This window comes from Schistocerca cancellata, chromosome 8 (assembly GCF_023864275.1).
Source record: "Schistocerca cancellata isolate TAMUIC-IGC-003103 chromosome 8, iqSchCanc2.1, whole genome shotgun sequence".
Classification (NCBI taxonomy): Eukaryota; Metazoa; Arthropoda; class Insecta; order Orthoptera; family Acrididae; genus Schistocerca; species Schistocerca cancellata.
Genome location: NC_064633.1, coordinates 261,361,249 through 261,376,086, shown reverse-complemented (window position 1 = coordinate 261,376,086; position 14,838 = coordinate 261,361,249). Strand labels below are relative to the sequence as shown.

General features: G+C 42.4%; 1 protein-coding gene across 2 annotated transcripts in view; it reads left to right on the top strand.

Annotated features, from left to right (window-relative positions):
* Positions 1 to 3,089: 3,089 nt before the first annotated feature.
* The window catches only part of LOC126094630 (myrosinase 1-like), a 192,588-nt gene continuing 180,839 nt past the window's right edge, over positions 3,090 to 14,838 (top strand). The window contains exon 1 of one of the 2 annotated variants that reach the window (XM_049909114.1): positions 3,090 to 3,204. Coding sequence is in view for 1 of the 2 variants with exons in the window: in XM_049909113.1 (XP_049765070.1) it covers positions 12,179 to 12,195 (17 nt within the window). In the remaining variant the exon portion in view is untranslated. Of the gene's footprint in view, positions 3,205 to 12,086; positions 12,196 to 14,838 lie in introns of those variants that run through there. The other variant, XM_049909113.1, reaches the window with a different exon arrangement.

The window sequence follows — 14,838 nt, the reverse complement described above, 5'->3', positions numbered from 1 at the left end:
TGATGTTGAGGGTATTAGATTAGGAAATGAGACACTTAAAGTAGTAAAGGAGTTTTGCTATTTGGGGAGCAAAATAACTGATGATGGTCGAAGTAGAGAGGATATAAAATGTAGACTGGCAATGGCAAGGAAAGCGTTTCTGAAGAAGAGAAATTTGTTAACATCGAGTATAGATTTAAGTGTCAGGAAGTCATTTCTGAAAGTATTTGTATGGAGTGTAGCCATGTATGGAAGTGAAACATGGACAATAAATAGTTTTGACAAGAAGAGAATAGAAGCTTTCGAAATGTGGTGCTACAGAAGATTGCTGAAGATTAGATGGGTAGATCACATAACTAATGAGGAGGTATTGAATAGAATTGGGGAGAAGAGAAGTTTGTGGCACAACTTGATCAGAAGAAGGGATCGGTTGGTAGGACATGTTCTGAGGCATCAAGGGATCACCAATTTAGTATTGGAGGGCAGCGTGGAGGGTAAAAATCGTAGGGGGAGACCAAGAGATGAATACACTAAGCAGATTCAGAAAGATGTAGGTTGCAGTAGGTACTGGGAGATGAAGAAGCTTGCACAGGATAGAGTAGCATGGAGAGCTGCATCAAACCAGTCTCAGGACTGAAGACCACAACAACAACAACAACTGCATCCTACGTCGCCACTGGCAGAGGGTGAGTGAGTAGTCGATCGGGCCCAACAGGCCTGCCTAAGGCCAGAAATATTAGCTTCTTTTAGCGGTATATCTGATCTGGGGATCATAAGAATAGATTTGTCGACATGTTGCCAAGTTTGTTTCAGCTATGCTGCGCACGCATCCTCCACACAGTCCCGACCCCGATCTCTCGCCATGCGATTTCCACATGTTTGGAGCTCTGAAGGGAGACCACAGTTTCCTTCGGACAAAGAGATGGTTGCCTTGGCAGAATCATGATTCTCTAGGCAACCGCAAATATTTCTTCATGATGAGGCTGACCATCTTATCTCATAATGGGATAAATGTATTAACAGTTATGGCTATTATTTTTGAAATAATAAAGAGTTTACTTACTTTTCTTCCATCTATCTAATTTTCATCTGACTGATCCTTACACAACTAACTGTTGCTTGAAAAGGAGAAAGTTCTTTCACATACTCAATGCAGAATCATGTAGCTAGCTGCCCAGATCCAGGTACACAAAACTAGGGAGTGTGCATGTCGAGGATTTATTGGGAGTGGTTAAACTTGTAAGGATCAGAGAGCCATGTCACATCTGCGTAAATAACAATGGGGCAGATGAGGATATTGTATGTATGGATGAAAGTTTTAGGATTTACTGTTAAACTGGTTAGCAGTTTCAAAAGTTATAGTTTTTGAGCTTCTATTTTAGTTTTAGCAGGTGAAGTTAAATGGATAGGGTGGTTGGACATTGTTAGATGGAAGTCTAAAGGGAAAAATTGTAATTGTTTTCTTTTCATTTTAGCGTGGTATCATTCGCTACTCAACGGAGTGAATTTGTTGATGTGATATCAGAGAATGGTAGTGACGAGAAAGTCTGGGACGGACGGCATGGGAGGTCTGTATCAGAGCAGTGATGGAATGGGCCCTTATGGCACATCTGAAAATGTAAGAGTTACCGTTATGTATTGAATGGACAATTCATAACAGAGGATGCAATTGGGTTGATGTGTCTCATTGTAAACTCCTGCCATTGGGGTTTGAACAGGAGGCCAAAATGCCAGAGATGGTCATAGGCCACTTCAGCGTATAGGAAGAGAAGAAAGAGGCTTCAAGCTTATCACGCTCCTCTTCTTGTAGTAGCTCGACAGCATGTAAGAGTTGATTATATGCAGAGAGGTTTGCCCGCAAATCACAGTGATTGATGGGATATGAGCTGTCATTCAAGGAATTTGCAAATGTGGTTGAAAAAAGGGAAGCTTATCTTGACGATAATAATGAAAATATTTGAAACTATTGTATTTATATAATAATTGGGTTTCACTTAAGTGGGGTATATGAACAACTGATGAATATTTTAGAAATATTCATCACTTATGATTTCAATATCTGACATCTGTCAATGAAATGATTTATATTACCAGTGTTTGTTCATGTGACAAAGATAGTTTTTTCCAAATTATTTGTAGAGTAATGGGCCAACGTCCTTGAAGCAGTGGTAGCACCGGTTCCCGTCACATCACAGAAGTTAAGCGCTGTCGGGCTTGGCTAACATTTGGATAGGTCACCGTCCGAGACTGCAGAGCGCTGTTGGCAAGCTGGGAGCACTCAGTCCTTGTGAGGCCAATTAAGGACCTTCTTAACTGAGAAGTAGGGGTTCCTGTTGCGACAATTGACAACGGCTGGTAGAGCGGTGTGCTGAATACACGCCCCTCCATATATGCATCAAATGGTTCAAATGGCTCTGAGCACTAAGGGACTTAACATCTATGGTCATCAGTCCCCTAGAACTTAGAACTACTTAAATCTAACTAACCTAAGGACATCACACAACACCCAGTCATCACGAAGCAGAGAAAATCCCTGACCCCGCCGGGAATCGAACCCGGGAACCCGGGCGTGGGAAGCGAGAATGCTACCGCACGACCACGAGCTGTCCGCATCCAGTGACGCCGATAGCATTGGACTTTCCGAGGCCTCTTCGGACGGAGTTTATTTTTAGAGTTGTAGAGTAATGATTCGCTGTTGGAGCAGCAGTTTCAGTATATAAGTAGATTGGATTATGGCATTAATTTTAAATCCAGTGTTTAACGTCTGAGAGAAGATAAGAGAAAAAAATTTTAAATAAGTAAATTGTTATCTTACACATCTTTATTTACGCATCAGGTAATCTGTTGACGCGTATAGCCATTTTAATGAGATATGTCTATGTTTATGCTGACTGCAGAAATGTCGAAGGAATGTGATTAACACGAAGAGGTGACGTGAACCTTGAGTGTTCGTGGGATAATTTAAGTGCTAACAACAAGAGTACTATCTCCAAGGCTTCTAGAAATTTACAAGGACACGCAAGTATAATTGGTATTCAGTGCAGTATCTGGGAGCGCGAGCTTATCCTTGTGACCTCAGCGGCTCATTATTGCCAAATTAACTTGCTTTTCCTTGCCAGCTGTTAGTGGTCAGTGTACGAGTCGGCGTATGGCACCAGTGAACAACTAAGCCGCCTCACCGATTCACTCTCGGAACGGACTAACAACTTCAGTTGAGATCAACAGGTAAGTTGAAGTTACTCCCTTGTTTCTGTTGAACTCTCGCTTCTAGTTAGTTTTTCACATCTCGAGAGAAACTGCCGACGAGTTTTACTCCCGCGTATATCACACAAAAAGGATTATCTCAAAACATCATTTTCATATTATTGTGGTGCTCATAAGTACAGAGAGTTTCAGAATGAATAGAAAATATTTCTTGAGATGGTAGTGAAGACCAATCGATTAAAACAGTCCACATAACAAGAGAGATACAGAATGTAACCCCAATATGTACACACAGAAGGTGTTAAGCGAAGGCAAATGACTAATTCCAAAATTGATTTTCACAGACTCCAGCTACGACTTCAATGCACTGCACATAACTCATGACAGCAGCTAGTGTCCAGGCGTAGTCTTGGTGTTATGTTGTGGGAACAGCATTATTCACAAATCGATCAATTCGCCTTTTTGTTTACTGTTTCTTTCCATATTGTCTTTCAACCATTCTCACATGAAAAAATCAAAAGGAGGTAAGGACCGGGGACCCTGGTGACCAAACGGCATGATCATTTCTGCCGAGCCCTCTTCTTGGGAATGTTAGATTAAGATGATGTGTCACCTGACGACTAGAAAGTTTAGGGGCTCTGTCGTGACGGAAAAATAGCCATCCTTGTAGCGAAAGGAACCTCATTTTACAGATCTCCAGCAAGTTGGAGGTGAAGTGGGTCCACAACTGCATCCTTCGTCGTTGCATGCACTAGGAAGTCTCCTTTATTTGTTGATGGTGACTAGTTTTGGACTTGCATCCCTTCTCAAACCATTCCGTGGGAACAGAATAGCATCCGATGTTACAGTACCAGTACCACATGAGTATGAGAATAATTGAGACCCATTTCAACTAAACTCTACATCCACGGCTACATCTACACTCTGCAAACCACCGTGAGGTGCATTGCAGAGGGTACGTACCAGTTATTAGGGTTTCCTCACGTTCCACTCCAGTATGGAGCGCCGGAAGAATGATAGTTTGAATGTTTCTTTGCGTGGAGTAATTATTGTAATCTTATATTCACGATCCTTATGTTGGGGATACGTAGGGGGTTGTAGTGCATTCCTAGAGAAATTACTTAAAGCCGGTTCTTGGAACTTTGGTAATGGACTTTCTGGGGATAGTTTACGTATGTCTTCAAGAGTGTTCCAGTTCAGTTCCTTCATTATCTCTGACATTCTCCCACCGATTACGCAAAGCTGTCCGCTGTGGCCGAGCGGTTCTAGGCGCTTCAGTCCGGAACCGCGCTGCCGCTAAGGTCGCAGGTTCGTATCCTGCCTCGGGCTTGGATGTGTGTGATGTCCTTAGGTTAGTTAGGTTTAAGTAGTTCTAAGTCTAGGGGATTGTTGACCTCAGATGTTAAGTCCCATAGTGCTTAGAGCCATTTGAATTTGATTAAACAATTGTGACCATTCGTGCTGCCCTTATTGTATGCGTTCGATATCCCTGTTAGTCATATCTGCTACGGATCCCACACATTTGAGCAGTATCCTAGAACTGATCGCACGAGTGATTTTTAGCCAATCTCCTTTATAGATTGATTGCACTTCGTCAGTCTTCTACCAATAAACCGAAGTCTACCATCTGCGTTACCCACGATTGAATCTATGTGATCATTCCGTTTCATATCCCCACAAAGTGTTATACCCAGGTATTTCTACAAGTTGGCCGATTCCAACGGTAATTCATAGGATAGTACGCTTTTTATTCTTTTTTTTGTTTTGTGAAATGCAAAATTTTACATTTCTGAACATTTAAAAAAAGTTGCGAATCTCTGCACCACTTCGAAGTCTTATCAATATCTGACTCAATATTTATGCAGTTTCCTTCAGATTGTACTTCATTATAGATAACTGCATCATCTGCAAAAAGCCTGATTTTACTATTAATATTGTCTGCAATGTCATTAATATACAACATGAACAGCAAGGGTCTCAACACACTCGAAGTTCCCTCAATATCTGACGATGACTGTCCATCCAAGATGACATACTGCGTCGTCTCTGACAAAAAGTCCTTAATCCAGTAGGAAATTTCACTTGGTACCCATATTATCGTACTTTTGCAATAAGCGCAGGTGTGGTACTGAGTCAAATGCTTTTCGGAAATCAAGAAATACTGCATGTACCTGTTTGCCTTGATCCAAAGCTTTGAGTATGTCATGTGATAAAAGTGCGAGTTGGTTTTCATATGGTCGATGTTTTCGAAACCTATAATGGTTGGCAATGAGAAGGTCATTGTGGTCAAGATACCTCATAATATTTGAGCTCAGAATATGTTATAAAATTCGACAGCAATTCGATATCAAGGATATCGGACTGTAGTTTCATCGATCACGTCTACTGCCTTCCTTGCAGACGTGTGTGACCTGGGCCTCTGCCTTTTTCCAAGAACTGGGCATGGTTTTATTGTTAGAGGGATCTACGATAGATTATAGTTAGAAGAGGGGCTAATTCAACAAACGGTATTTGCAGGATTTTGCAGGAGAGGTATTTTTTAGTTGTACTCACTATCGTTGATTCTAGAAAACTTCAAAAATATAATACTGGTCAGCCATGTAGACTTGAACTGATGAAGGTATACTTGAAGTTCATCACTAATCTCTTTTATGAAGCAAAAAAAAAGTAAGAAATTTCAATTTTTTACAAAATGCAACATATTCACATTTCATCCGTGTCTTCTTTAGCGTTACTAATACTTTTGCACTTTTATTTTTATATTTCCAAAGAAGTGAGTTATATTTTAAATTTTACGAGCCCTTTTTACATAGGAATTGAAGCTCTAAAAACTTCAAGTGAGGCATTTCACTTGGAGTAGCCATTTTTGGGATACGGGCAACAGAACCTGAGCATAATTCACTTTTCCCCCAGTCTGGTAAAAATTGCCGATTTTGGGCTAAACAGCGGAACCGATTTTAAGTCTTAAATAGGTTGTTCTATTCGAAATTTAATGCTCTTCTCTGTTTTGGAAGTTTTCTGCAGTGTGTATCGTTTTCGAGTTATAAGCGCAAAACTGAAAAAATTTCAAAAGTTTCATGGGTTTTCGGCCCTCAAATTTCAGCACAAGGCAGAAATCGTTGCAAACTCATTTAACTCTTGTGTGGGATGCCTAACGTCGACTAAAATTATTTCCAGCTTGTGCCTATTTATTGGCTAGCAAAAGTCTAATTTGTCTACACTAAGCGTAGTAAGAAATTATCCTTTTCAAATTTTATTTCATTCATATACACGCTATCTCTAGATGTATAACATGATTAAATCACAGACATCATGCTTTGCATGTTGCTTCCTTTTTTTGTTTTAATATAGTTTCAATCTGTATTCAGATCTTCATTTGAGGGTTCATTCGTGCACTTTTCACTCTTTTGAAGCTGACGACTCTTGTTGCATCTTACACTTTCCACCTCCTTAACTGTTTCAGAATATTCTGCATCTTCTAACATCTTAGTAATGATGTCCCAACAAGAGCGTACTGCAACGTCTCCTAATCTTACAGTAAAACAGTGGCTAAACATTAAAAAGAATTAAGCGGGACTATATGCATTGTTGTCCAACACAGAGTTGCCGATTGCGTCTATTTTTCTCATTGTTGGTACCTTTTTTCTTTTTTTTTTTTTTACATCTGACTAGTAAAAGAATTCAAAATGAAAACATTGCAGTGTTAGAACTGTTTATTAGGTAATAAACACTTTGTCTTACGGGCGTACCGCTATTAGCCAGCCTCTGGCGTTGTCACTTGGCAGATACTGGTAAGCTCCAGCATTAGTGCTCTTCGCGCTGCTCATTGTAAATCGTGCAGTATATGTTAAAACATTCGTAGTACCTTTTGGATCGTTTGTTGTGGTTGTTCCACGCATACATTCATCTCTGTATTCAGTCACATACGAAGATGTTGGATACCCTTTTTTATCTTTCTGTAACAAGATGTTGTCATACCAAGAGGTGCACAAGTAGGTACAATCATGGTTCCATAGGCAACAACAAACATTCTTCCACGAAGGCGTAGTCTGTCTTGCCTCACAGTGGCATAAATATTTCAATAGTTATGGCGGTTACTTCTGAAATAATAAAAGTTTAATACTTTTTTTCATTTCTCTCGTCTCCATTTCAATGGTCCTTAAAAAAATAATCCGAAGTTTGCTTCCTGCTTTACCTATGACTATGCCAATATAATCGTTCCATTTCATATCCCTAAAAATGGTTATAGCCAGGATTTACGTGAGTTGCGACTGGCTGAAATTACATTTATACACTGAAGAGTAAAAGAAACTGTTACACCCGCCTAATATCACGTAGGGGCCCGCAACACGACATGGTATGGACGCCTCTAGTGTTTGAGGTAGTGCTGGAGGGAACTGACACCATGAATCCTGCAGGGTTACCCATATATCCGTAAGAGTACGAGAGCGTAGAGATCTCTTCTGAGCAACACGTTGCAAGGCATCCCAGATATGCTCAACAATGTTCATGTCTGGTGTTTGCTGTCCAGCGGAAGTGTTTAAACTCAGAAGGGTGTTCCTGGAGCCTCTCTGTAGTAATTCTGGACGTGTGGGGTGTCGCTTGTCCTGCTGGTATTGCCCAACTGCGTCGAAATGCACAATGGCCATGAATTGATCTAGGTGATCAGACAGGATGCTTACGTACATGTCACCTGTCAGAGTACCGAGCGAGGTGGCGCAGTGGTTAGCACACTGGACTCGCATTCGGGAGGACGACGGTTCAATCCCGTCTCCAGCCATCGTGATTTAGGTTTTCCGTGATTTCCCTAAATCGTTTCAGGCAAATGCCGGGATGGTTCCTTTGAAAGGGCACGGCCGATTTCCTTCCCAATCCTTCCCTAACCCGAGCTTGCGCTCCGTCTCTAATGACCTCGTTGTCGACGGGACGTTAAACACTAACCACCACCACCACCTGTCAGAGTCGTATTTAGACGTATCAGGGGTCCCATAGCACTCTAACTGCACACGCCCCACATCACTACAGAGCCTCCACTACCTTGAATAGTCCCCTGCTGACATGCATGGTCAATGGATTCATGAGGTTGTCTCCGTACCCTTACTCCGCTCGATACAATTTGAAACGAGAGCCGTCCGAGCACGCAACATGTATCCAGTCATCAGCAGTCCAAAGTCTGTGCTGACGTGCCCATGTGAGACGTAAAGCTTTGTGTCGTGCAAGTCACCCAGGGTACACGAGTGGGGCTTCGGTTCCGAAAGCCCATATCGATGATGTTTCGTTGAATGGTTCGCATGCTAAGACTAGTTGATGACCCAGCATTGAAACATGCACCAAATTGCGGAAGGGTTGCACTTCTGTCACTCGTCGTTGGTCCCGTTCTTGCAGGAGCTTTTTCCGGCCGCAGCGATATAGAAGATTTGATGTTTTACCAGATTCCTTATATTAACGGTACACTCGTGAAATGGTCGTACGGGAAAATTCCTACTTCATTGATACCTCGGAGGTGCTGTGTCCCATCGCTCTCCGGCTGCTGTGGCGGAACGGTTCTAGGCGCTTCAGTCCAGAACCACGCGGCTGCTACGGTCCCAAGTTCGAATCCTGCCTCGAGCATGGATGAGTGTGATGTCCTTAGGTTCGTTAGGTTTAAGTAGTTCTAAGTCTAGGGGACTGATGGCCTCAGATGTTAAGTCTCATAGTGCTTAGAGCCACCTGAACCATTTTTTCCCATCGCTGGTGCGCCGACTATAACACCACTTTCAAACTTACTTAAATCTTGAAAACCTGCCATTGTAACAGCGGTAACCGATCTAACAACGACGGGAGACACTTGTTGTCTTATACAGGCGTTGCGGACCGGAGCCCCGTATTCTGCCTGTTTACATAACTCTGTATTTCAATACGCATACCTATAGCAGTTTCAGTGTACAATTCTACTTTTTATCCTTTTGCGAAGGACGTAGTTTTACTTCTCTGAACACTGAAATCAAGTTGTCATTTATTGCCCCACTTTGAAGTCGTAGCAAAGGCCGACTAAGTATTTGTGAAGCTTTTTCCAAACAGTGCTTCATTACAGACAACTGCATCACAGGCGAAAATTATGAGGATCAGGTAGTAAATACTGCATCACAGGAGGAAAGTCTGAGCATCAGATACTAAATACTGCATCTCATAAGTGCCTAGGGAAAGAAAGTTACACATGTTGTCCCACGCTAAGATAGTTGCACAAGAAGAGTGATGCATAGTCAGAAGAGACTACAAGTTCCGGTTTTCCTGAAGACACAGTTCTTCCACTGCACGGACAACAGGTGCGTCATAGTGTGCAGTTTAATTGTGCGTCAACTGGGAACATACCCCACAGCTGAAGAACGCGAGACGGTACTATTCTTGCAAGAAAAAAATTCTAAAATGCACATAGATTCACCACGAAACTGGGGCCATATATGGACAATATCCGACCTCACCGCCAGCAGTAGTGAATTGCTTCTAAGAATTTGACCAAGACAGCACAGTCGTAAATGAAGCCTATCAGGGTAGAAACGACGTCGATATCAATATCGACCATAGTCAACAATGTCCAGACAATCGAGGAACTGATTCACAGCAATCGTACAATGACGTGGACGTACACACAGTGGTTCTCGAATGGCTCCATGGCCAAGGAGCGGATTTCTCTCGTCGCTGAACTGAACGGTTCGTAGAATGTTCCGACAGTTGTTTATAGAGACTTGGTTACTTTGCTGAAAAACAGTGTCATGTACCTGCGGCAATTAGAAGTGCAGTGCAACATTCCATAAAAGGTACATGGCGTGCCATAATAATGCGTGTTACGCTTTTCAAACACGGTTGTTCTTCTTATGACAGAAGTTTTATCGCACAAATATAAACTTCAGTAGTAATAAGAACAACCGTGTTAAGATTCTGAGATCGCCCCAATGCGGCTGACGATGTCAGGTAATCATAATTGAAGTCCACTCATATGGTCAGCTGTAGTCGTGGACGTTACCCGACTGCAATACCGTAAGTTATCTCAACATCCGGTACACTGGCAGTAGCTCAAGTTTCATATTTCAAACTATTGCATGTATATAAAATAGATTTTTATCGAATTGGGTACAATAGTAACTGGTGAAACTATTAAAATATTCATCACAGATGACAGAATTGTTTAAATAAGTAAGTTATTGGAATATGTAAATTTATTTACATATTTACACTCATGCTCATAAATTAAGGATAATTCTGATAAATGGTGCAACAACGCTCTGGTGGGCGGTTTGCGGGTTTAAATCACCTCGGGGTATGACCATGCGGTGCATTTGACCTGCGGTCGTCGAACGGTGGCGCTGGCAACAGTCCACCCACGCAGAGGTGTGTTGGTGCATGTCAGAGTACGGTGCAGCGAGCAAGTGTGCAGACGTTTTCAGACGTGCTAATGGAGACTGTGTGTTGAAAATGGCTCAAAGAACACATATTGATGACGTTATGAGCGATAGAAAACTAGGGCGACTGGAGGCTAGTCAAACACAGCAGGTCGTAGCACGGGCCCTCCGTGTGCCACAAAATGTGTTCAAATGGCTCTGAGTACTATGGGACTTAACTTCTGAGGTCATCAGTCACCTAGAACTTAGAACTACTTAAACCTAACTAACCTAAGGACATCACACACACCATGTCCGAGGCAGGATTCGATCCTGCGACCGCAGCGGTCGCGCGGTTCCAGATTGTAGCGCCTAGAACCGCTCGGCCACCCCGTCCGGCCACAAAGTGTGTTCTCAAGATTATGCAAACGATTCCAGCAGACAGGAAACGTGTCCAGGCGCTACAGCACGGGACGTCCACAGTGTGCAACACCACAAGAAGATCGATACGTCACCATCAGTGCCCGCAGACGGACACGGAGTACTGCAGGTAGCCTTTCTCGGGACCATACCGCAGCCACTGGAACAGTTGTCTCCAGACACACAGTCTACAGACGACTGAACAGACATGGTTTATTCCTCCGGAGACCTGCAAGGTGCATTCCAACGATTCCTGGTCAAAGGAGAGCCCGTAAAGCCTGGTGTCAAGAACACAGTACATGGTCATTGGAACAGTGGTCCCAGGTTATGTTCACGGACGAGTCCAGGTATAGTCTGAACAGTGATTCTCGCCGGGTTTTCATCTGGCGTGAACGAGGAACCAGATACCAACCCTTCAATGTCCTCCGTTCAGGTGAACGGAGTGACCTGTCTGTTCTCCAGACCTAAACCCTATCGAACACGTCTGGGATGCTCTCGGTCCACGTATCGCTGCACGTCTTCAAACCCCTACGACACTTCAGGAGCTCCGATAGGCACTGGTGCAAGAATGGAAGGCTATATCCCAGCAGCTGCTTTACCACCTGATCCATAGTATGCCAGCCCGTTGTGCGGCCTGCGTACGTGTGCAGTGTGATCATATCCCATACTGATGTCGGGGTACATGCGCAGGAAACAGTGGCGTTTTGTAGCACATGTGTTTCGGAATGGTTTTCTCAACCCATCACCAATACCGTGGACACAGATCTGTGTCGTGTGTGTTCCCTATGTGCCTATGCTATTAGTGCCAGTTTTGTGTAGTGCGGTGTTGTGTGGCACCACATTCTGCAATTATCCTTAATTTATGAGCATGGGTGTAGCAAAGCGTTACCACATGTCGTAATTGAACAGAGATGCGTCTGTGATTAGGGCGATGGTACAAACATGGCACGAATGAAGAGATATCGTTAATCTTAAATTTTCGTGGAATAAGTTACGTGCTAAGAACAAGTGTGCTATCTACAACACTTACATAAATGTACAGCGTCAGGGGAGGAAAATTACACCTAGCTTATCAGCCTGTTGTCAAAGAGTTAATACTCATACACCAAGTTAGTTTTCCTTTCTAGCTCTTATTCGTCACTGTAACGGTCGGTGTGTGGCCTGTGGTACTAGCGTGCAGTTAAACCGTCGCTCTGGCTCGATCCCGGAACGCGACCATGTGTTTCAGTTGCAGGTAAGATTGTACAATTTTACTAGATTTCATTGTACACACTCTTTTTGTTGGCTTTCCACAGCTGGGCAAATATTGTCAACAACTTCTATTCACTCATTAATCACTAAAATAAAAGAGAAAGGGAGTAACAGTAACACGTACCAACATCCCTAATCATTTGAAATCATCATTATTGTCCTCTTAAATAAATAATCCAGAACACTGGGATACATAACACGTCAAATCAGTCTAAAACCGGGCAGAAGTTGATACCAATGCATCTACATCAACATCAACGACATCAATACTCCGCAAACCACCGGATGGTGTGTAGCTAGGCTATGATGATTTCAAATTGAGCGCCTTTCAGCCGTCAATTCGCAAACTTATTTTATTAGGCAGCCAGTTTCGGAGCTTTATTACGCCATCTTCAGGCCCCTGACTGACGTCTAGGAATAATCTATCTCGCTTGTGATCGAAGCAGGGGCCAGCAATACTGGTATTAGTAGATATCTACTTGCTATAGTGGCCACTTCAAACATCACCCGCCGGGCGGATTCGTGCCGGGGACAGCCACGGCTTCCCGCCCCGAAAGCAGTGTTAGATCGCACGGCTAACCGGGCGGGCTAAGGTGGACATACTGAGAACTTCTTCCCTGGCCCATTCGCGAATAGCGCGTGGGGAGAACTATTGTCCGTAAGCCTCTGTATTGCCTCTACTTTCTCCAATTGTCTCCTAATGGTGATTTCGCGAGACATATGCGGGAAAAGTAATATGTTGCCCGACTCTTCCCGGAAAATACTCTCTCAAAATTTCTGTAGTAAATTTCTCTCTGGTGCACAACGCCTCTCCAATAAAGGTAAGTCACTGGAGTTGGTTGAGCATCGCGACGACTAAACTTGCCTTTCTTCGTTGGCTTTTAACAACCTCTTCTGTCAGTCCTAAGTGGTAAGGGTCCTACACTGATAACTAATCATCAGCCTAGGTCAAAGAAACTCACTTATTTAGTTCATGAATTACATGTATTTAAGATTCTTCCCATGAATCTCTGTCTGGCATCTGCTTTTTCTACTGCTCCTTTCAAGCTGTCAGTCCACTTACGGTGGCTTCGGATAGATACTCCATGTTTGTTGCCCGTGGACAATTTTAGAAATATAGCCATTATGTTAGAGGCACTGCTTATGATCCGGTTTGTAAGCCGAGAAAGTATAAGTGTTGCATGTCGATATTAACATCAGTCTATGCAGAATCAGTATACAATATATGCAACAGAAAGTAAATACTTTCGTCACTGGCATGTTAAAAATTAGTTTTATTTATTAATCTTCTGATTGAAAGCAATCCATCCTTTTCACAAAAAAGGGAAACTGAAGACTGTGTAGTGGTTAATCCCTGGACACCAAAACTTAGAGCCCAGCCAAAGATCCATAAAGAAGATACACCAGTCTATCCAAAACGCCCTAGCAACGGGAAACTGTCTTGTGTGCACAACTGCGAAAATCTTTCTTAACATTGTAGCAAGTAAGGTTTTTATAAACGCAAGCAGAGGAAGGACAAAATCATATATTGCAAACGATGTATAGGTGTCACATTGATACTTTTTGACAGTAGCAATGAAGGGATACATTGCGTATACAAACAACTAAACATCATGCTTAAGAATCTTACATTTACCTAGGAATCAGAAGCGCAATAGAATAACAGCTTTCTCGATTTAAAGGTAGAAAATATCCATCCAGTGCATAAATTTGAAGTTTGTAGGAAACCTAGAACACCGGACACGGTAGTTAACAGCAGTTCTTGTAATCCTACCGCTGACAAAAATGTGATCTTCCAGTCCATGGTAAATCACATTGTGAGCCATCCAGCAGAAAAAGACGAAACTGATAAAGATCTAAGTATATTAGGAGCCATATCATAAATAATGTTTACAATTTGTACAATTTTACTATGATTAACAAGATGCATCAGACAAAGCTGAAAGGGAAACAGTAAAAAATGATGAAATACCGCTAGCTGGAGGATTAAAACAAGAAATACTAAAACACAATGTCAAGCCGTACATCGGAAGGATTTCAGCTATAGTAGCATGTATGTTCCATAAGACTAACATTCATGTTAGTTTCCGTATGGACGACATAGTCAATAACATCATCGCTACCTTTCAAACAAGCCGGCATTTACAGAAGAAGCTGCGGAGACAACGAGATATTTTGCTCTGGCCAAATGGGGAGAATTTTTAACACACGTCTTAAAGAACACACCAGACTGAGCAAAAGCAATCCATCCCCAATTAATATGTATCTGAGAGAAAATAGCGACTTCGTGCTACACGTAAACAAAACATAAACATTTTTGCTCAGACAGATAAGGGAAAAGCGTTGGTCATATTATACGAGAAGAAGTCGCAGAAACATTTGAAAATAGGGGCAACATAAATGTTACATGAGCAGCCAGAACTGCGAAACTAATGATTTTCAGACAATTTTGGTTTATGTGGGGACTGTTTTCATTTTCATGTAATCAGTCAATGTTTGCTCTCCAGCGTTGTGTTTCCGTGTAGTTGTGTTTTTCTTTGTGGGGTTATTATTAATTTTAATACACTATTTCAGGGACACCGAACACAAGATAACATTTCAGGAGTCTTTCGTTTTACACAGCAAT